We start from the raw sequence: 20,526 nt of genomic DNA on the forward strand, positions 1-20,526 counted from the left end.
TTGTTGGTTGTATTCAGCCAACAGAACAAATATTATTGATCCACTTGCACTTTGGTGTTGACATTCCTTTCGACTGTGGTCAGCAACGCTGTACCGTACCAGACATCTGGGGTTGAAAAGTTCAGAGTAACAAAGTCTAAGACTTAATCTGCTGTTTGTGTAGCGACGCCTTCTTTATCAACTGCCGAGATGTACTTGCCACCACCTCTGATATTGATATTGTATTAAAATGTTACCGGCTTATTGAACTTTATTCTTTGCTCCTTGCCAACAACGGACCGTAGGCAACAACGACAAGGGTCAAAGCTTTAGCACAAAAATAAAACACGTTATGGTTCGTCATCGGAAATGATTATTTTGGTCAAGTAGCTCTTGATTTAAATCAACACGAACCAAGTGTAAAATTGACAGAGATGTCCCAAATCATAACCGTTGTTAAATTGATTGATGATACATGATACAGCATGATATTTATATAAATATATATGATATGATGTAGGATACTAGAGTATACTAAAACTTCAGACAGATTATTCGAGGCAAGTGTGACATGAACTATCCATACTTCACTGTGATTTCTTTCAATACGGGCCTACCTTAAATCACTATTTAGTACTCAATGTTAACCTAATTATCTTCCTTGCTCCTGATTTGTGAGGCCCACTCTAAAGCACACATGTCAATAGGCCAACATCTATCTTCACAAAATTCCAGACAAGAACATACGTTGCCTAGAGGACTATCACATGACCATGGCACTTGGGCATAGGTTCTTTGCCGTACGTGTCAAGTCGCAGATAACGAGCGTCAACAACATATGTTTGTTAACCAGCCGCCGTCGGCGTCAGTATACAGCTACAGTTACGTGGGCAGGGCGTTCATCATCAACATAGAAACTTCATTGAAGGCGTTCAGATACCTGTCTATTCACGTACATTCTGCTGAAAAGAAACGGTGACTGACATATATCAATAGTATGTTTACCTTTACGTGCACTGTCGAAGGCCTAGAACTGTTGAAAGTTCTTGTACGTCGCTGACAAAGGTACACGCCTGTCGTAACCAGACGGCCCCAGACTGCCAAGGATCACTGTTGAAAAGTAAAACTCTCAACCTCAACCTGAATTATCAAGCAGAAAAGGTAGGTCGTTCTTATGTATGATTTGTAAGCCGTAGATCAACAATATTGATGGAATTTGTACAAAATTATGTTGGCTAGTTATTTCCAACGATATAGTGTGGTCTTGAAATGAAACGTTACAGTGCTCTCCAAGCAGAGGAATGGGTCGGGCTGGTTTATGACGCGTTTTTAGGTGTTTTTGTCCCGCTTTCTATTTTGTCCCATATATGTGGGTTGGAGTATGGGTTGGCGACACAAAGAAAACGAGAAAAAATAGAAATCCCAACAAAACGCCCAAAACACGTCAAAAACCAGCCGGACCGATTCCTCTGCTTGACTTAACATATACGACATTTAGGAGTTCCGTCCGTGTATATGTACCAAAATATACCTGTTGACCAAATCGCCGGGTAGGCGTCTGCTGTTTAGGTTGCTTTGCGCTTGATATCAGACATTGCGCCACCGATTCTATCATAACCTCCATGAAGATGGAGGAGTTTCGACAGTGTGTGTGTGTGTGTCTCTCTCTCTCTCTCTCTCCCTATATGTGTGTGTCTGTGTGTGTGTGTGTGTGCTTGTATATTTTTGTGTTTTGTTTCCGCATATTTGTGGTTAGCATAAATTACGAACCTCTGGATGGATTGTGGTGATATTTAGTATGTGCGCAGGTCTTATGAAGCCAAGGTCAAGGTCGATTTGTGGCGTCCTGGCGACCTTTCTTCCTTGATACTACAACAGAACCTCCGGTTTGTGTAGAATTTGTCCTGGACATGTAAAAGTCTTGATTTCTTGATGGCAGATGGCTTTTTATGTCAGAAAGAAGTGATATAAGTTTGGTCTTCCCTGCAGCATGTTTAAACTTGTCTAGTTTCCATTCATTTTTAAATGAATGGAAACTAGACAAGTTTAAACATGTCGTGTGCTCAAGACGGAACTAACATTACTTCAGAGCGAGGGCATTTCCGTTGTTTTTTACGCGTCAGTTGTTGTCTATTTACATTGAATTCAGGTGCACTGTCCGTAGTACGTACAGTCAGCTCTGAGAGAAAGCTACCGACAACGATCCCAATGTCTGTTGGCGAGGTTTCAAATCCCCACTTACTTGGCTTCAATTTCAAAGAGAGTCATAAAGTAGTAGCGTGCCAAATCCATGGTGTCTAACGTAGCGCCCCGCTGTTTGCCCACAGGGGTCTAGTGGGTATTTACTACTAGGTGTAGTTCGGCGTTTCAACATAGTTTTACCATTTCACATGGTCAGTTCTATTGTACACATTCTTGACCAATTTTCTACCAATTGGTGTTGACAAACTCCACCCAGTGTTGAGATTCATCTCAGCACAAGTACAGTCTCGTAATAGAGTGCCCAGTAATATGAGTTTAAAAGGTGTGTTACCGTTTTTTTGTCTATAAGTAGTCCGTTTCTTGCCGCGTAAGGAAATTCTGTCGTGGTGCGTAAGGAAATTCTGTCGCGGTACGTAAGGAAATTCTGTCGTGGTGCGTAAGGAAATTCTGTTGCGGTGCGTAAGGAAATGCCTCGGAGCGGAAGCAGAGCGGAAGGAAATGCCTCGGAGCGGAGGGAAATGCCTGGGAGTGGTTGGAATCATGCCTCGGATCGGTTAGAAATGTGTTGAGGATGCGGTCTAGAATTGTCGTTTTGGTCTTCCGTAATAACGTGTTTTCGTACAATGTGGATACCTACGTGACGACTTACAAATAGCCCTGCTGACAGAACAAATATCGCTGTTTGATCACCATGGCAACACGAAAACATCCGACGATTTCCAGGAAGCATACCTGTGCACGAGAGAAATACCTGGAAATTTATCAACGGATATATTGAAAACAACATACACACCTTTACCCTAAAACTCCCAAACGTTTAACTTTAGACTAAAGCGACACTTTACTCACAGATTAGAGATACAATTTGAGCTATGATACTGTATGTATTCATGCGACAGGAAGTGCACTGAGAAGTTCCGTCCTTATAAAAAGACGTGCGTGTAAACATTCTGTCGTTTCTGTATCTATCCGTGATACCAGCCAGTATGCAGGCAATGTCATCCTTTGGTGTTTACTATCTGTTTTCTGCACAGTTTTAGAGCCTGCGTGACAATGTATCGCTAGCCCTGTCAGCAGAGCAAACATCACTATTTGACCAAGACCATGGCAACACTGATGGCAAATGATAAAGTCTCTGTTTGGACCGTTTGTGTATATACTGCGTTACCCCAGTAATGACCTGTCAGTTTATACCAGATAGACTTATTGCGTAGACATCTTAACTGACATTGTGGCCACTAATAAGGCAAACAAATGTGTTTTGATAGGTTAGAATATCATTGAAAGACAATGGGCTGCGGGTCATCCAAAGCCACGCAGACTGTGGTGAACGTAGCAACAGCTACACGGGCTGAATCTACTAAGAAGATCCACACGGTAGAAAAAGAGACGCCAGCGCAGGTTAGTCATTAAAGGTTTAAGTTCATCCGCATGCAATACGCTGACTTTGTGGAAAATGTGCAAAAGTTCTGTAATAGCAGTATTGTATTCTCTATAACAAAAGAACATGAAGTATTGCATGATCACTTTTATATCTGTGTTATAGAACAAGGCCTCAACGAATGATGAAGAATACGGCAACGGTGCACACCAAGGCAGAGATGAGAAAACGGAGGAACAACAGCCTATGGAGGAACCATTACTGCAGCCTGCTTTGCAGGTCTGGTGACTTAACTTTACGTACCCAACTTACGATCTTAATAGAAATGTAGAATATTATACTCTAGAGAGGAATGCTGACATACTAGTAACACAGTGTGACATCATTTACGGGCACCAGACTAGATACTTGTTTCTCTTTGCATATAACCTGAAATGGTATAATATGATATGATATAAACAATAGAAATACGTGCACGTGTAGGAGGGAAGAGGCCTATATGGCTTATGCTACGCCCTCATCCTTTATACTTCCTCCTTTATGAGATTAAAATCGATCATAGTCTTGATTAAGATTATTCATATTCAATAAAGGACAATCTTTTTCTGCTTGCTGCAATATCGATGTAGTTTTATCTTTTATCAAAGCTTAAGCGACATGGAGACATGGATTGCAGCGGCCAGAAGAGGTTATTTTGTAATGGCATGTATGTTTACTGTAATGCTGTCTGTATCAATGGGTAATGACAGGAGCTCGATGCAGCGAATGCCGAGGACCCCGACGACAATGCTGTACCCAGTGTGACTACGACGACGGATCAGGACACAGAAGAACCACTTCAAATAGATACACCTGCTCAACAGGTATGGAAGGCACGGCGAGCTTTTTTAAATGGAATTCGTCGTACCAAAATTGACTATTAGTATTACTCATGATGGAAACAAAAATGAGAAATTTTGGATGTACAAAAATATAATCACACTTCATTTGGTAGTATAGTAAAAATTTTTGCTTAGTAACTAAAGGATGGATTAAGGTTGCTTTTGCTGCGTTTATGACGTCTCAATTTCATGTATACACTAGGATACAGCGAACGTTGAAGAGCACAGCGACAAAACAAAGGATGACAAGCTTAAGAGTACTGAAGAATCGGTTCAGATCAAGGTATGTGGTCACCAAATAAATGTGAATCCTCATAAAACTGTTGACACTATATCTACATTATGTAGTTACCATTCCAGGCACTAGACGGCATTTGCACGAAGAGTGATGGACGTGTTAACTGGTTTGTATTCGCTTCTCCGTTGACAACGTTATCTTTCCATTGTCAACATACTTCAGGTAGTGCGCCAGCATGATTGGATGGCTCCTGTGTCCGAAGCTGAACGTGAAGGCTGGCTGACCACGTGCAGCATGTGTGGGACCAAGGATGACGTCATTGTCGTCCCAGCGATGACGATGACGTCAGATGGCCTGATGACGTACGACGTTGAATCAGCAGACGGCGAGGTGACCCATGTCGTTTGCAAGCCTAAGCCGTACTCAGATGAGGACGCATACGCGCGGCTGGACGCGCATGCCGTAAATGTGAGTTGTAAGTTTTTAACGTTTAAAAATATAATCAAAGTGGTGAAAGTTTAACTTCTTACTCAACAATATTGTACAAATAATGGTTGGTTACTGTTCTTTTTAACAGGCTGATCGGTCTCTGAACCGTGACTTCACGGCGTTGATGACGTATCTATTGGAACCCGCCCGAACTGACCTGGAGAAGGCACGAGTTCTGTTCCGCTGGATCACGGCACAGGACCTGGTCAACATGGAATTCGTAGGTAAGACATATCTTTGAATCGGGAGAACAGACATTTTCAATCAAATCCTACAAATGATAACCCAAACATAATCGATTTCATGTATTACAACAGATACCGGGATGGGAACACCCGAGTGGCACCTGCGAGAGATCAAGATGAACAAAAAGTCACAAGACTCACTTTTGGCTAAGATGTGCAGGTACTCGCTGTTGTATACCTTTTTCCACGATGTTTTGGATCAACTATGTGATAGACACAAATAAGATTATTTCTTCATGAGAACAGCCACCATTAGCACACATGTATAGCATTGATAGACACGGCAGTTTGGTCATGCAAGTTTATTGGTTTACCTGTTGTCTTATTTTGGAACATTGACAGCGGATGTGACGCACTGGCAAACTAACAGATAAACACGTGTCGTAGCACATTTGTATTCCACATTATGTCAAAAGTTTACATTGTCCCCTCCGTTGTATTCTTCTAGTTTGGCTGACCTACAGCACAAGATAGTCCGAGGTTATGCAAAAGCGGTAAAATGTTACCCCGGAAGGAAGTTGAAGAGCTCTGATCACGGGATGTGGCTGCATGTCCTCATCAACGGTCGCTGGGGTGTCATAAATTCAGCATGGGGGGCACATCACGTCATCGACGATCTGGACAAGACAGTCAGGGATTTGGAGCAGGTGTATGCATTCGACGAGTTCTACTTCTTACCAAACCCACGACACTTCCTCAGCGCTAGTCTCCCAGACGACGACAGGCCTCAGTTCCTTTCGACTCCTGCTCCCTTCGCTGATTTCGAACCACATGTCAAGTGCGGGCCATACTTCTTTGTTCACCATCTGAAACTGCTGAGTCATCATCATGGGCTGGTTCCAACCGAGAATGGCCAGGCGGTGATCTACATTGGCTTCAGACCAGAGGATTACAGCACCATCACGTTTACCTCCCGTATGCAGACCATGGATCGGCAGTCCACATGGAAGAACATCAAACTGGACAGGTTTGTTCATCAGGACAGGAAGAGAGATGCGGTGGTGTTCACAATCAAGCCACCTGAGAGAGGGAAGTTTCTGCTCGATATCTTTTCCGGTACAAAGTATTCCTGTGAATATGCCATAGACTGCGAAGAAGCCATACCAGAAGAGGAAAACGTACCACTCCCAGAAAGACACGGTACTTGGGGACCTGGAGTCGACGTTATGACAAAAGGTATCATACCGCTTTCACATACAACCCCCCATGTCGACTGTCCGGAGGGTCGGGCAGCCGTTCAGTTCTCTGTACCCGAACAGCTTGACTTCTACACTTTCCTCTTCGAAACAACATCCGAAGAGGAGCACCTGAACCGATACGTCGCTCACGAGGTCGTAGATGGAGTGGCCACCTTCAACGTCATCAATCCTGCAATTGGCAACTTGGGTTTATCAATATATACACCGGATCAAAAAGACGGCGGGGACACATTGTCGCATGTGTGCACCTACCTTGCATCAACGGGATCTCCTAGCGAGGAGGTTCCCTTCCCAAGCGTTGCCAACGGCAGGTTCGGACCTTGCCTCCCTCACTTTTCGGACATTGGGATGTCCACAATGAGCCACGCCAGCGCATTCATCGATTGTGACGATGGGGAGCTACACATCAGACTAGGTACCAGCAGAATCCTCAGCGTATCGCAGCACTTGACATGGGAGACGATTGAGGAAGAAGTCAACATGGACGATTACTGCTACAGTGAGATCCGAGATGGGGAGGTGTATTTCTGGCTCCGTCTTCCTAGATTGGGCAAATACAAGCTGGCCGTGTATGCGGAAGAGATTCATCACGAAGGAAGTCTGCAAAACGTGTACAACTTCTGTATCAACTGCACCGGAACAAGAGATGACGTAAGGCCGTTTCCACCAGTTAATGGAGGACAATGGGGGCAGTTTTCTAGGTGTGCAGAGCTCGAATTGACACCAACAAGTCACCCGGTATTCTTTATCGAGGCAGAAGAAGAACTTGAGATTGTTCTTGATTCAACAAAGAGGCTGGAGTTCCTCCATGACTTGAAGTTTTGGACGGCAGAGGGGAAAGAGGAAGGCCTGGACGACTTCTGCTGTCACAAGGTTCTCAACGAAGCGAAGCGGACGGCCGTACTGGTACGATTCCCTAACGAAGGAGAGTACGTTCTTCAGCTATACGCGAAGAAAATGGAGATAGACAGCCAATACGGAAGCGTAGCAAATTATTTGATTTTGTGCAAAAAGTCAGTAACAGGTTGTACAGCATTTCCAGAAGTGTGGAGCCGAAGATGGGGACCCCTGTATCCCGACTTTTCATCCATGGGCCTGAGCCTTGCAAGTCACACAGATGCAATGATTCACTCCAGAACCGGAGCACTGAAGATCTCACTTGGGAGGTCCAAACAACTTCAGTTCCTGGGCCATCTGTACCATTGTGAGAATGGCAAGCAGACTGAGCTCCCTAACAATGTCTTCATCCAAGACGACATCAGCGAAGAGGGAAAGATGACGGCCAGGCTTCTTATGCCACAAATCGGTGACTACAAATTACAGATTTCTGCCAAAGAAGTAGAGGACAAGAAGAAGTCTTACTCAATGGCAATCAACTATCTTATACACTGTTCAAAAGCCGTGCAAGGTTCTCCGGAGTTTCCAAATTCTTTCTCACAATGGGGACCGGGCTGCCAAGTCCATGAGCCACAGATGAGGGCTCTACCAGCAGGAAAGAAAACCCATTTCAAAGTCACGATCCCAGATGCTATTGATGTTGCTGTAATACCACCAGATGGTAAATGGTCACACCTGACGAAACAAGAGGATGGCACGTGGGAAGGCGACGCAAAAATCCCTGGAAAACCTTCCGTTGGGAAAACTGTCAGTCTGTCTGTGAAAGTCAACGACGGCAAAAACTCATACTGGACGTTTCTGGAGTACGTAGTAGGTAAGTAAAAGATGAAACGAAATCTATCAAAGCAACTGGGAAGATTTGTTCTATGAGGTGCTTTGTTGTAGTTTACATTTAGAGACTGTTTCCTATCATGTAATAATATCCGTTTTTCACTTTCTGTTGTTTGCAGCGAAGGGTTCTCCAACATTGCCCATCATGTGGGAAGGCAACAAAGATGAGATCTGCGACGATCAAGATGAGGAACCAAAACCTCAAACGGACGGAGATCAAGAGGATTCAAAAGACGAAAAGGGGCCAAAGAGTCCAACTGATGAAGAACAAAATGACCGAAGAGATGAAGATGAGTCAAAGCCTGCTACCAATGAAGAACAAGGTGGCCCAAGAGATGAAGAGATCACGAAGCCTTCAACTGAGGAGGGAGAAGATGAGTCAAGAAACGAGGCGGAGCCAAAGCCCTCAACTGATGGAGAACACGGTAGCTCAAGATTTGAAGAGGAGGCAAAGAATCCAACTAATGGAGAACAAGATGTTAAAACAAATGATGAGATAGAGACTCCAGCTGATGTAGAGCAAAACGAAAAAGAGCCAAACTCCTTAACTGATGAAGAGGATGACTCACCAGACGAAAAAGAGTCAGAGCTTTCAGCTGATGAAGAAGATGACTCAAAAGCTGAAGAGGAGCCAGAGTCTCCAACTGATGAAGAAGAAGATAAATCAAGAAATGAAGAGGAGGCAAAGTCGCCAAAAGATGGACAAGAAGAAGCCTACAAGGTCGTGTTGAGACAACACCAGGCTACAATCGAGGCAGAGATGAGCCCAAAAAAAGTCATACCGAGGCTAGAACAGGAAGGATTCGTCGACGATGAAGAGGCAAGGGAGTTGCTGCTGATGGCGCCGGAAAACCTCCCGGAAGTGAACAGGAACATCCTAACGGTAAGTGTTGTTTCCTCTTCTTTGTTGCACTGTTAAGACATATAGCTTCTTATCACACATACAGATATTTTAATATCTGCATTACTCTTACTTCTTCAGTTCCAACACATTTTATAGATCTAGTGTCCTTTTAGAATCAAGCAAGACCAGAATGTTTTTCTTTTTCCAATGCGAGATGGCTACATGTGCCATATGTATTCTATGCGTACCTTCAGGTTGTCACTCGAGAAGGAGAGGACGCATTCGTCGTACTCCGTGACGTCATGGAGGAAACCGGTCAAAACCAGATCCTAGAACTGATCCAACACGTGGAGGTGGAAACCCCTCCTGACGATTCAGGTATGAATTATCTTCACAATCGCCCTATATAGCATGCCAGCATGTTTATGAAAGTTTCTCCTATGGTTGAAATGTGTATCTTCCAACATGTGCACATGACTGTCTGGCGTTATTGGGAGGGAGAAAATGTCATTCTCTCGCCAAATCTACTTAATGATACAAAAGAATATCAGCCCTCTAACTATGTAATTTTCCTCAGCTGAACGGGTCAAGAGGAAGCTGCGAGACGCCATGAAAGCTAGGAACAGCAAAAGACTCCGGAATGCCATCGCTGAGTACAAGGAACTAGGCCTCAGCCCGAAGGAACCCATCTACAAGGAAGCAAAGAAGAGGTTGGAAGTCTTGGAAAAACTCCTGACGCACCGACACGCCATCCTTAAGATGGAGTCAAAGACCGTGTCTGAGATCAGAGGATACAACCGCCCCCCTGCGGCTGTCCAGCAGGTCATGACTGCCACATTCCTCCTTCTCGGCAACAGCAAGAAAGAGACAAAGGTGCGATTACTTCAACAGACATGCTCAGTAGAGGAGAGTGTGCTTATGTACATGTACATTGAGAAGCGTAGTGAGATATGTAAGCTATGACAAAATAATCGCTGATGTCGATGCTGGAGGCAAAGCAGATGCAGATGAACTGTGTGGCATTTTAAGCTTTTGTATCGACAAAGTGAACGATGACTGCACTTTTGTAGCATTTCAGAAGTATGCTTCTTCGTCTATTTTCCAGATATTTGACATTAAGTGATATGACACTCAATCATGTTTGTACTCACTGCAGGGATGGAAATCCCTACAGGCCCTTATGGGCAAGACTGGCAAAGAGAGTTTAAAGCAACGAGTGAAGAAGTTCGAACCAAATGACGTTCCACTCAACAAAGTAGCTCAGGCTAGAAGGGGAGCTAAAGGGCTTGAGCAGAGAGGACGTCCATGGCGTCAGTGCGGGGGCGGCAACATTCTTCGTATGGGTAAGTTTCATACAACCATATTGTCCTATCACTAGGCTATATTTTTGTCATATGGAGGAGTCATAGTCCATTAATAGTGGCATTATAGTGCAGAAACTAATCAACAACCATGGAACCAAGCATCGTCGGTCAACAATGGTAAGCACCAGTTAACAATGGTAAGCAGAGCCTGATCATTGAGACAAGTACCAATGAACAAAGAAGGTAAGACACAACCATCGACAACTGTTAATACAGACAATTCTATTTCACAGGTGACAGGAATGATTGCTGATATCGAGGAGCGGGGCAAGTCGGAGTAACGCCAAACAACGACAGCGCGTTTGCTATCTTTATCTGGATAACAATACATAATGTTCGACTTCCCAGCTTCAATGTCTTGATAAACTGATCATTCTGTCACAAGCTCAAGGTAGCTACAGTCTGTCATATGACAAAAATGTCCAAGTTAGCCTGTGAAATTTGGACACATGTTGAATGATATCTTGACATATGACACATTCTTCCGGAAATTCATTATAGATCTTTGTATACATCGTATTCACTGCGGTATATACTTTTATTGTACATGTATAATAGGCTTTTATGTAAATACAGCGATTGAGATAGATACTTGAGATGTTGTTTGATTTGCCTCTTTGTGATGCAGTGACTGAATAAAGAGTAATGAAAGCAGATCTCGTCCTAGTAGTAGTAAAGACTCGCAGAAAAGTGTACGCTATGCTAATGAGAACTATCTTGATACCTGTGTCAAATGTAGGTCGTCAGAGGCCTTTTCACGGGGCAGACAATAATTTGTCTTAAGAGCCCACATCCCTGTGACGTAGTAGCATTAGCAGTGTGACCACCTGACAATCGTCAGTAACTAACAATAAACAATACAATGCGTGATGAATTGTTTGCATCAGTTGACATTAGCTTCCATGTTAGGGTACCTAGACACCGAAAACAGAGTTCCGCTATCCCCTGGCAATAAAGGCACACTAATACATGCCATAGACCACCACAGACAAATTTTTCAATAGGGATTAGAAATTATTGTTTGTCTAACAATCGATGCAAATCTGCGTTGGGCTGGCCCCGATATGACTAAATACTAGGTAAAACCCTCTGCTAGACGATATTTTCTCATGGAGGAAATGCTCAGTCTATGTGGATTACATCTGCAGTAGATATATCGATAAGGGGCAGAGGCTTAAATTGATAAAAGAGATATCTGCCCAGGAGGTAGGAAAGCTTGGAAAGGAAAACTCTTCACCTGCCACATATGAAGATAGGGCGGTCTCTCAGGCTTCACATCGCCATGCCGCACGCGAAAGCAAGGTATGTTTTAGCAAATTATCGGCAACAGCATAGATATGAACCACTCCTTTGCTTTACTGTCACTACTGTCGCGATTAAACTGAGAGCATTCTTTAAGATATATGAATGAACTTTGCTAGCTATTGCGGTGAAATGTGGAGTCCTCAAGCTTGTAACTCGGGCAATACAACTCCAAATAGGTACTAGGTTATATCATGTATGTGCTATAGCTGCAAATCTAGCATCTAGGTCACACATATCTAATTAAGTATGTTTTATAGCACCGCACTATTTAATTAACATTATCGGTTGTTCGAATCGGAATTCAGACCGTCGTCAGCTCACTTGTTTCCGTAATTAAAAATCACACAATCCTATGCTATACTTAACGTTTTAGAAAACAGGTCACATTGAAATATAGCAATAACATTAATATTTTAATTGTATAATTCCAGCATTAGGTAGATGTTCACTTTTTCCTTGCAATTTACATTAGTTAATAGAATCCCTACGTTATTATGAAAAAAGGCTACCTCTTTCAGAAATTTGTCGTGCTTTATTTTCTTATAGATTGTTTCCATAAGCCGGAAGCCATAAGCCGGAATTTACCGGGCATTATGGGGTGTGGCGCGTCACTTCAATGGGACAACACCCAGGTAACAAACTCACCTGCATTAACCCGTCTCCTTGGCTTAGATAATAGTTTTAATCTGGAGGAATCCTCAATGGGTTTATGTTGGACCGATCGCCGGGAGAAAGATATGAAATTAGTCTCGGTAAATCCCGCCTTGTTCTATGGCTAATACTTTAGCCTGCTCCTAATCTCATTCCCTTGGTACTACTTATGAAGTTTTACATGTTGAGAAAACTGTGACATAGCATCGACGACAAACTGGCTTATCTCCAAGCAGATGAGGTTGGCGATTTTGTTTCCTTTAATGTCTTCTGCATGAAGATGTAATCTATGTCTCTCGTCACAGTGGACGGAGGGCGCTCGGCAGCCCAGGCCCGACCTGGCCACCCTGACCCCTGACCCACCATGGCAAGCTAGCGTACCGACAGAAAACATGGAGAAATGGAGGAAAACGTGCAGGATGTGTGGCGTCTACAATAACGAAAAGGTCTGTTTTTCCACGTCAAGGCTGTTCTTGCTCACACAAAATATGAACCAAAGATCATATCGATATGTTCATAACTATATCCTCACTCAAAACTACGAGCTATTTACCAGACAGTGGATTAATGACTTCCATAGCCGTGGATTTCATCACTTTTCACGATGAATTCCACGGCTATGGAAGAACTTACACTCACTGTTTGCTGCCGTGGATGACTATTAGCGTTAGGGTTAACGGTCACAGAACCCAACCTACCCTTAACTCAGACTAGTCCCTACACGGTCGTGAAGTTCATCACTAATCGATGAATTCCAAGGCCCTAGACTAGTATCTATTAAGTCCCTCCACGGCCGCGGAGTTCCTCAGTAATTGATGAATTCCAAGGCCCCAGACTAGTATTTATTTAGTCCATACACGGCAGTGGAGTTCATCACTAATCGATGAATTCCAAGGCCCCAGACTAGTGTTTTACTACGTCCCTCTGCGGCCGCGGAGTTCATCAGTAGTCGATGAATTGTTCCAAGGCCCCAGACCAGTACTTCATTAAGGTCCTACACGGCCGTGGAGTTCATCACCAAAAGTGATGAGTTCCACCGCCATGAAACTCTCCAGATATACCTGATGCTACGAAAACAATATACTTTCTTTGCAACTGTAATAAGATAATTGATATTCACTCACCACTTGAACATCTTCCTCCGAAAAGGTGATCCCTGTAACCGCTGAAGGACCGGGAGGCATGATGACGTGCTCCTTACAGCAGATCATCAAAGGGAAGCCTGCAAAAGTCATATTCAAACCAAAAACTTACATAGACAACAGCACATTCGAACGCCTGGACGAGTATGCTCTATCGGTAAGCAAACATTTAATACAAATTAGAATATATATTACGAGTCAAAGTAAGAGTTCGTGATATACATCTTTCCCTCTCACCTCTATGTTGTCGTATGGCAGTATGCACCTGTTCCACTACCTCAGCAGGCACTGTAATGAACGCATTGCTGTCGTTTCCCCAGGCACCACAGTCACTGAACAACGACTTCAAGAAGCTGGTTGCCTTCCTCACGAAGCAAGCAGAGACGGAATTGGAGACGGTTCGAGCTATGTTCTGCTGGGTCGCAGGGCAAGACGTCAACAACATGACCTTTCCAGAGACAGTTGGAGACGGCTCGCCAGACTGGTTCCTAAAGGAGATGAAAGAGAAGATGATGACAGATCTATATCCTGGTCTCTTTAACAAGCTCTGTCGGTAATGTTGCTTAGTTCTATCAAGAAACATATTAACTAATGATGTCATGTACAAATGATGATAAAGAAATTTAATGATAATATTTCTTGTGGATAAAGTTCAGTAATAATAGCTAGCTGGCTTCTATTAGGTGCGGACCTACAACCGAAATAAGGCATACAAATGACTCCATCGATGTCGTCATAGAGGAGCACCAGCACAATCAATAAAACAATCCATCAACCAATTGACTAATCAATGTATTATCTACTGTTTCAGACTTGCCGGAATACAGTGTCACGTGGTCGACGGGTACGTCAAGACCAAACATCAGCCTCCAGGAACCCGCTTCCAGGACACCACACCGAACGGCAAGTGGAACATCGTGCTCATCGACGGCTGTTGGGGCATCATTGACACCCACTTGGGATCCACCAATACACTGAACACCGAACATCAAGAACCAGCTCAGGGAAATCCTGGGAACCCCTTTAACGACTTCTACTTTTTGCCTCACCCGCTCCACTACCTCAGTGGACACTATCCTGAAAACCCCGTCTGGCAACTGATACAGTCACCGGTGTCGCTAGAGGACTTTGAACGTCATATCCAATGTAGGGAGAATTTCGCCGCTAATCAGCTGACATTGCTGAGCCACCACAGAGGTGTGGTACCAACAAGGGAAGGCGAGGCCAACATCTACATCGGTGTTAAACACGGTGTCAAGATGCATTGTAGTCTAAAGAATGCAACAGGAGAATCGACCTGGAAGACCGTCAAGCTGAGTAGATTCGTTAAACAGGAAGCGAGGAATGGAGCGGCTGTTTTCACCGTCCGTCCGCCAACAAGCGGAGACTTCATCCTTGAGGTGTTCTCTTCCTCAGATGGAAGCAACAAGCAACGCGTTTGTGAATATCTCATCAGGTGTCTCCGACCGATGAAGGACAACAAGCCTTTCCCACACTGGGGAGGGCGTTGGGGGCCAGGCAGCGAAATGAAGTCACATGGTCTAACTCCAACATCACACGAAGGCGCTTACGTCGACTGCAGGAAAGGGAAGGCTACAATAGAGTTCAACATGGCGCGTGAGCTATCCTTTCGTACAAAGCTTTTTCAAACTTCATCCGGGAATCCTACCTTCAATCGTTACGCTGCTCACGAGATTGTGGACGACGTCGTCAGATTCAAGATCAGCGCACCAGAAGTAGGAATGTTTGGTCTGGCGATCTTTGTCAAGGAACCTGAAACCAGCGAGCAATTCCGACTTGTTTGTAGTTACATCATATCTGCTGACCAACGCGCAGTCAATCCGTCGCCTTTCCCGACAGTTGGAAATGGACTTTTCGGCCCGATGCAACCTCTGTTTGCAGTTCTAGGCTTGTCCACTAAAAGCCACCACAGTGCTTTTATTGCATGTGACACGGGAGAGGTCGACATCAGAATCAGCATGAAACAAGTCCTGGACGTAGCACACGATCTAATATGGGAAAATTCAGAGAAGAAATTAGATCTGGAAATCTTCGTGTATAGAGAGATCTTAGACAGGGAGGTGCGCTTTTTGGTCCGCTTGCTACGCTTCGGAAAGTATCGCTTCACCATCTACGCCGACGGGTTGGATCACGAAGGGGACCTTCCAAGCGTTTACAACTATTGTATCGTCTGCAAGGATAGGACAACGCGAGAAGGACCTTTCCCTCCTGTTAGTGGCACCCAGTGGGGACGCAGATTTCCTGCCGCCCAGGAACTGTTGGTGGTACCGAAAAGCCATCCAAAATCCGATATTGATGTTGCCGAAGCTCTTGACATAGAGATGCAGTCGGAGAATCCAGTCGATTTCAAGTGTTGTCTGTACGTATGGAAAGCTGGTATCAAACCGGAATACGCTCAACAGTTCATTAAGCATCAGACTAATGACGGAGGGACGCGGACCGTTGTACAGATGACGTTTCCCCAGGCTGGTAGCTACAGCTTGGAGCTCTTTGCTGCCTCCTCTGGTTCTCAGTACCGAAACGTTATGAACTATCACATACGCTGCCACCAGCCATCGCCAGTGTCCAGTCCTTTCAACAAGAGTATTGAAAAAAATGATGAAGACGAAGTCGAGGATGTAGTACCAAGCTTCTGGGCTATTTCAAGCGAAGAGGACAACCCGAAAGAAGCTTTCAAGGCTGAGTTGGAGAGAGAGATAGAAGAGGACGCCGACGATCTCGACAACGACACTGTGGACAAAGGAGACGCTGATAATTCAGAAGAAAGAGAATCAAATGAGGGTGCGCAAGATGACAAAACAATGGAGGACGAAAATGTCAACAATGTTGTAGAATTGCAGGATATAGATCCCGAAGAAGAGAATATTGAAAATGTGGAGGAACATAGGGCAATGCAAATCGAGAGCGCAGAAGGGAGTGACACCATGGAAGAAGCAACAACAAAAGAGGTCGAAAATGTCTCATCAGAGGAAGAACACCAACTCGCTGTCCAGAAACACCAAAACATCGCCTTGAATCCTGATGTACAGGATACCAAAAGTGAAATTGACCCAAAGCTTAAGGTAGAGAAACTGATTGCCAGCCTAACCGCAGCTATCAGCATGAAAAACAGGAGCCAACTTGAGGAGCTACTTGAACAGCTGAAAGGTTCACAACTCGACAAGGAGGACGAAACTATTATCAGGGAAGCAGAGACCTTGCTGAAGCAGCTGGAGGTCAGGCAAGGTGAGGTACTTTGTTACAGCTCGATCATGGTTTTTAAGATGGCAGTATGATTACTGCTGCCTAAAGGTACCCCTCCCCCAACCCCACAAGTAACCGATAATGCAACCATCAATGCATAGCTCAACAGCAATGACCTCATTGCTAAATGCCACACATGATTCTGCGTGAGTACGTGTTTATGTCTTGTTTTCTACAGCATACGAAAGAAGATGCGTTTTAAACATACATCTGTGCATCAATGCATAATTGATAACCAAAATTACTGTCAAAATCATTTGCAGCTCTACGTTACGCTGTCGCTTCCAAGCTCACCGCGAACCTGGAGACCGCCATAGCCAGTGCCGAGCCATTTGCAAGTGACGTGCAGGATGACCTTCAAGAGGCGAAAACGACTCTCAGTCTCATCAAGCTAGCCGAAGCCATCAGCACGAACGACAGGGACCAACTTGAGAAGCTGCTTCCGCAGCTGAAAGGTTTACAAGTCGACGAAGAGGGCGAAACTATCATCAGGGAAGCAAAAGTTTTACTGAAGCAGATGGACGTCAGGCAAGGTGGGCACTATTTTTTGTTACAGCAACGTAAAAAACGTTTGCATCAATGCTCACTGACAGGTATTGTAAGGATATGGCATCAGTATTGCTCAATGCCAACAAAACAGGATAGATCTTCAGACTCTTTAGGAATAATTACGATTTGTGTCCGTCCGCGGCACATGCTTTGTCCCGTATTGTAAGGATATGGTATCAGTATTGCTCAATGCCAACAATACAGGATAGATCTTCAGCTTCTTTAGGAATAATTACGATTTGTGTCCATCCGCGGCACATGCTGTGTCCCCTATTGTATACAATACAACTTAAGTTTTTACGAAACATGTGTGTACATGCTTCATTACCAACAGTGCTATCGAAATCATTTGCAGAGCTTCGTGACGCAATCACTTCCAAACTCAAAGTGGACCTGGAGAGCGCCATTTACAATGCTGAGCCCTTTCAACTGGACATGCAGGAAGACCTTCAAGAGGCGAAAGGGACTCTCAGCCTCATCATCCGTTTGGAAAAACTGCGTCGCGGGATCCAACAGTTGAATCTTAGAACGCTGGCGGAGATCAGGGGGTACGTGCGCCCTCCTCCGGCAGTCCTGAAGGTCATGACTGCGACGCTTCTTCTCCTCGGAAACATCAATGACAAAGAAAAGGTAACAAGAACAACGCCCTCCGTGTCATGTACATGTGTTCAAAAGTTTTCTACCATTCAACTTATTACTAACTGTGTGCACAGTAAAGTATCAAATGTTTTTTTAAGGAACATCCTTACGTTAACATTATATTACATTCCAGCTGTATAGTGACATCAGCGCTTAAATGCTTCAGTTAACTTTTACTATCTGGTTTGACATGTAAGCTTGAAGGGATTTTTACATTCGTCACACAAAGGTAAATATATTGTACTTCTGCCTATGACTCGCCTTGTCTACTCTCGTATAGGACTGGTCGACAGTAAAACGTCTGATGGGAGGCAATGGCCGCGGGAGACTGATACACCGGGTCAACGAACTCATCCCGGCAGACATCACACCTGCGATGGCATCAGGGGCTCAAGACCAGCTCAAGAACCTCACACTAGACGACGTGACAGCCGTAAGCACCGGAGCGGCAGCTTTCTATGTCTGGGTATGTGCCATTATGTCTTAAGATAAGATTTACTTACGATAATGTATATTGAAAGATACGAAAGACCAATATGTACATGCAGGGGAGAGGTGAAACAAAGAGCGTTGGATTTCAATTTCAGTACCAAGGACAGGTCCACAGCACGGGCACTCTTCAGAGATCACCATAACACCGGGAACATTCCCACATCCCCCTTAATAGTTTTGTTTGCAAGTTTAGTTACACAGTGCGAAATCCTATCGTTCGACAACTAAAATCTATATAGCAATTTGCATTTTGGAGAAACTGTAGTCTGTGTAAATATAATACATTTCTGACTGTGTCAGTAGCAATAAACATTCAAGGCAAGCGAATAACAACATCCAGTGATGGCGAAATAGTAGATACAATATGCCAGGCATATGATCTTATTTTCAAAAAAATGTGCACGTACTTGCATCAGATAAAACTACTGATCAACGAGTGTTAACGTCTCCAAGCTTACTTCTTTGTATAAATGACACGTCGATCTGTCTTCCAGGCGGCGGGCATGATCAATGAAGCTGAGCAGGAAGCATCGTCTTTGGAGGGCGCAGTTTCTGTCGCCTGATCAGGAACATACGGGAAGACTAGCACTGTCATTATGCCAATTGTGTTTCACGTGAATTGTTCTTGGCAAATGCATGGCACGTTTTGCTGTTGCTATAAACAAGAAATGCAATTAAGAACGGAGTGAAAAACTTTACATGAATGGCTTTACATGAATGGCTTTATGTAGTAGACAGTAGGGCTGATTTTTGTTTTCATTGCGAATATTGCAAGATGTGTGATGTATAATTTCTTCGAAGGGTACATGCAACGTAACATATGTGAAGAAGTTACATACCTGGGTTTCCATGTGTTACTTTAGGATCTAGGCAGTGTGTTTGAGTAAATAGCTACACGGTATCCATACACAAAATCAAGTCAATGAAGAAAGAATCTAAAGAAATCTGGAAATTCACTGCATTGGATGACTTCGATACCTATTTTAAAAACACGCTATTCTATACCATACACATTTCTACAAAAACTAAGCTCAGTGATAGAGGGCTCATACGTGAAAAATATCACATGAACTGTTTTTGGGGGACACAGAACGTCAGTAGCAGTTGAAAAAAGTAAATACATGTATGTAAACACTTCAGGAAAAGGCTAAACAAAACGTTCAAAAATAGTAAAGGAGAAATGACAAGGCATACAAAAAAAAGTAACTTTGCACAAGTTGCAATTTGATAAATGCTTGTTTTTCAGACGGTAACTGAATTATGCAACTTCATCATTCCAAGTCTGCTTGAAGCACCATTAATGACAAGACGTGTTTTAATATTTCTATATTGAAGTTCGATTTCACCACAAGATTTTACCCCCAACTTTTCTTGCTTTGGTGATTTTATTTGAAAGTAACGATAATGTTTACTGTATACATGATTGTCAGAATTCAGTAAGGCTCACTGACAGACTCAACGGTTGTGTGAAATTACACGATGTTTTGACATTGTTGCGTCGCTGCTTTTCTGATTTGTTGAACACTACGTGTTGGCTATCATCTCATGTAACGTTATATAACTACACCACTGCGAACGTTGTTCGGACTAGTAAAACAGCGTACATAATCAATACTCAATCTAATTTAAAGAAAAGTGGTCATTTGGCAAGTGACCCCCCTCCCCAATCGGGTTGTACCAAGTCTATACGGGGAGGGGGGCACTGTTGCTCTACCCAGCTTCACAGCCCCCATTCTCCATATAACTTTACTAGCAACCACATATCTAATATGTTATATCTAAATCATTTGATCGATGAAGATATAGATTTCATGTCACTGTATTACTGGTGTTAGATGAGTTAAAATAAAAGTCGGGCGCATCCCATATCCGTCCCAAATGGCGCATCTCTGGCTTACCTTATTATATGTGTGATGCATGATGACATGGACAGT

At 43.8% G+C, this 20,526-nt stretch overlaps 4 protein-coding genes across 4 annotated transcripts in view; 3 read left to right on the forward strand and 1 right to left on the reverse strand.

Annotated features, from left to right (window-relative positions):
- LOC136436678 (TLC domain-containing protein 4-B-like) overlaps positions 1–13,989 on the reverse strand; it is a 41,278-nt gene extending 27,289 nt beyond the window's left edge. The window contains exons 1-2 of the mRNA XM_066430860.1: positions 13,886–13,989; positions 13,631–13,728 (exon numbers count right to left, since the gene is read on the reverse strand). Of these exons, the coding sequence (XP_066286957.1) occupies positions 13,631–13,641 (11 nt within the window). The 5' untranslated portion in view covers positions 13,642–13,728; positions 13,886–13,989. The remainder of the gene's footprint in view (positions 1–13,630; positions 13,729–13,885) is intronic.
- On the forward strand, positions 3,455–5,263 carry LOC136437119 (uncharacterized). The gene is made up of 6 exons (XM_066431596.1): positions 3,455–3,582; positions 3,728–3,841; positions 4,312–4,425; positions 4,646–4,787; positions 4,944–5,156; positions 5,259–5,263. The coding sequence occupies exons 1-6, from the start codon at positions 3,472–3,474 to the stop codon at positions 5,261–5,263; spliced, it is 699 nt and encodes a 232-aa protein (XP_066287693.1). The 5' UTR covers positions 3,455–3,471.
- LOC136437486 (uncharacterized) lies at positions 8,468–10,908 on the forward strand. The gene is made up of 5 exons (XM_066432106.1): positions 8,468–9,225; positions 9,441–9,564; positions 9,764–10,059; positions 10,343–10,529; positions 10,784–10,908. Exons 1-5 carry the CDS (start codon positions 8,488–8,490, stop codon positions 10,801–10,803), a joined length of 1,365 nt encoding a protein of 454 aa, XP_066288203.1. The 5' UTR covers positions 8,468–8,487; the 3' UTR covers positions 10,804–10,908.
- On the forward strand, positions 13,692–19,298 carry LOC136437243 (uncharacterized). The gene is made up of 7 exons (XM_066431724.1): positions 13,692–13,805; positions 13,969–14,201; positions 14,460–16,894; positions 17,176–17,445; positions 17,817–18,091; positions 18,381–18,566; positions 19,087–19,298. The coding sequence occupies exons 1-7, from the start codon at positions 13,692–13,694 to the stop codon at positions 19,153–19,155; spliced, it is 3,582 nt and encodes a 1,193-aa protein (XP_066287821.1). The 3' UTR covers positions 19,156–19,298.
- The last annotated feature ends 1,228 nt before the right edge of the window (positions 19,299–20,526 follow it).

This window comes from Branchiostoma lanceolatum, chromosome 6 (assembly GCF_035083965.1).
Source record: "Branchiostoma lanceolatum isolate klBraLanc5 chromosome 6, klBraLanc5.hap2, whole genome shotgun sequence".
NCBI lineage: Eukaryota > Metazoa > Chordata > Leptocardii > Amphioxiformes > Branchiostomatidae > Branchiostoma > Branchiostoma lanceolatum.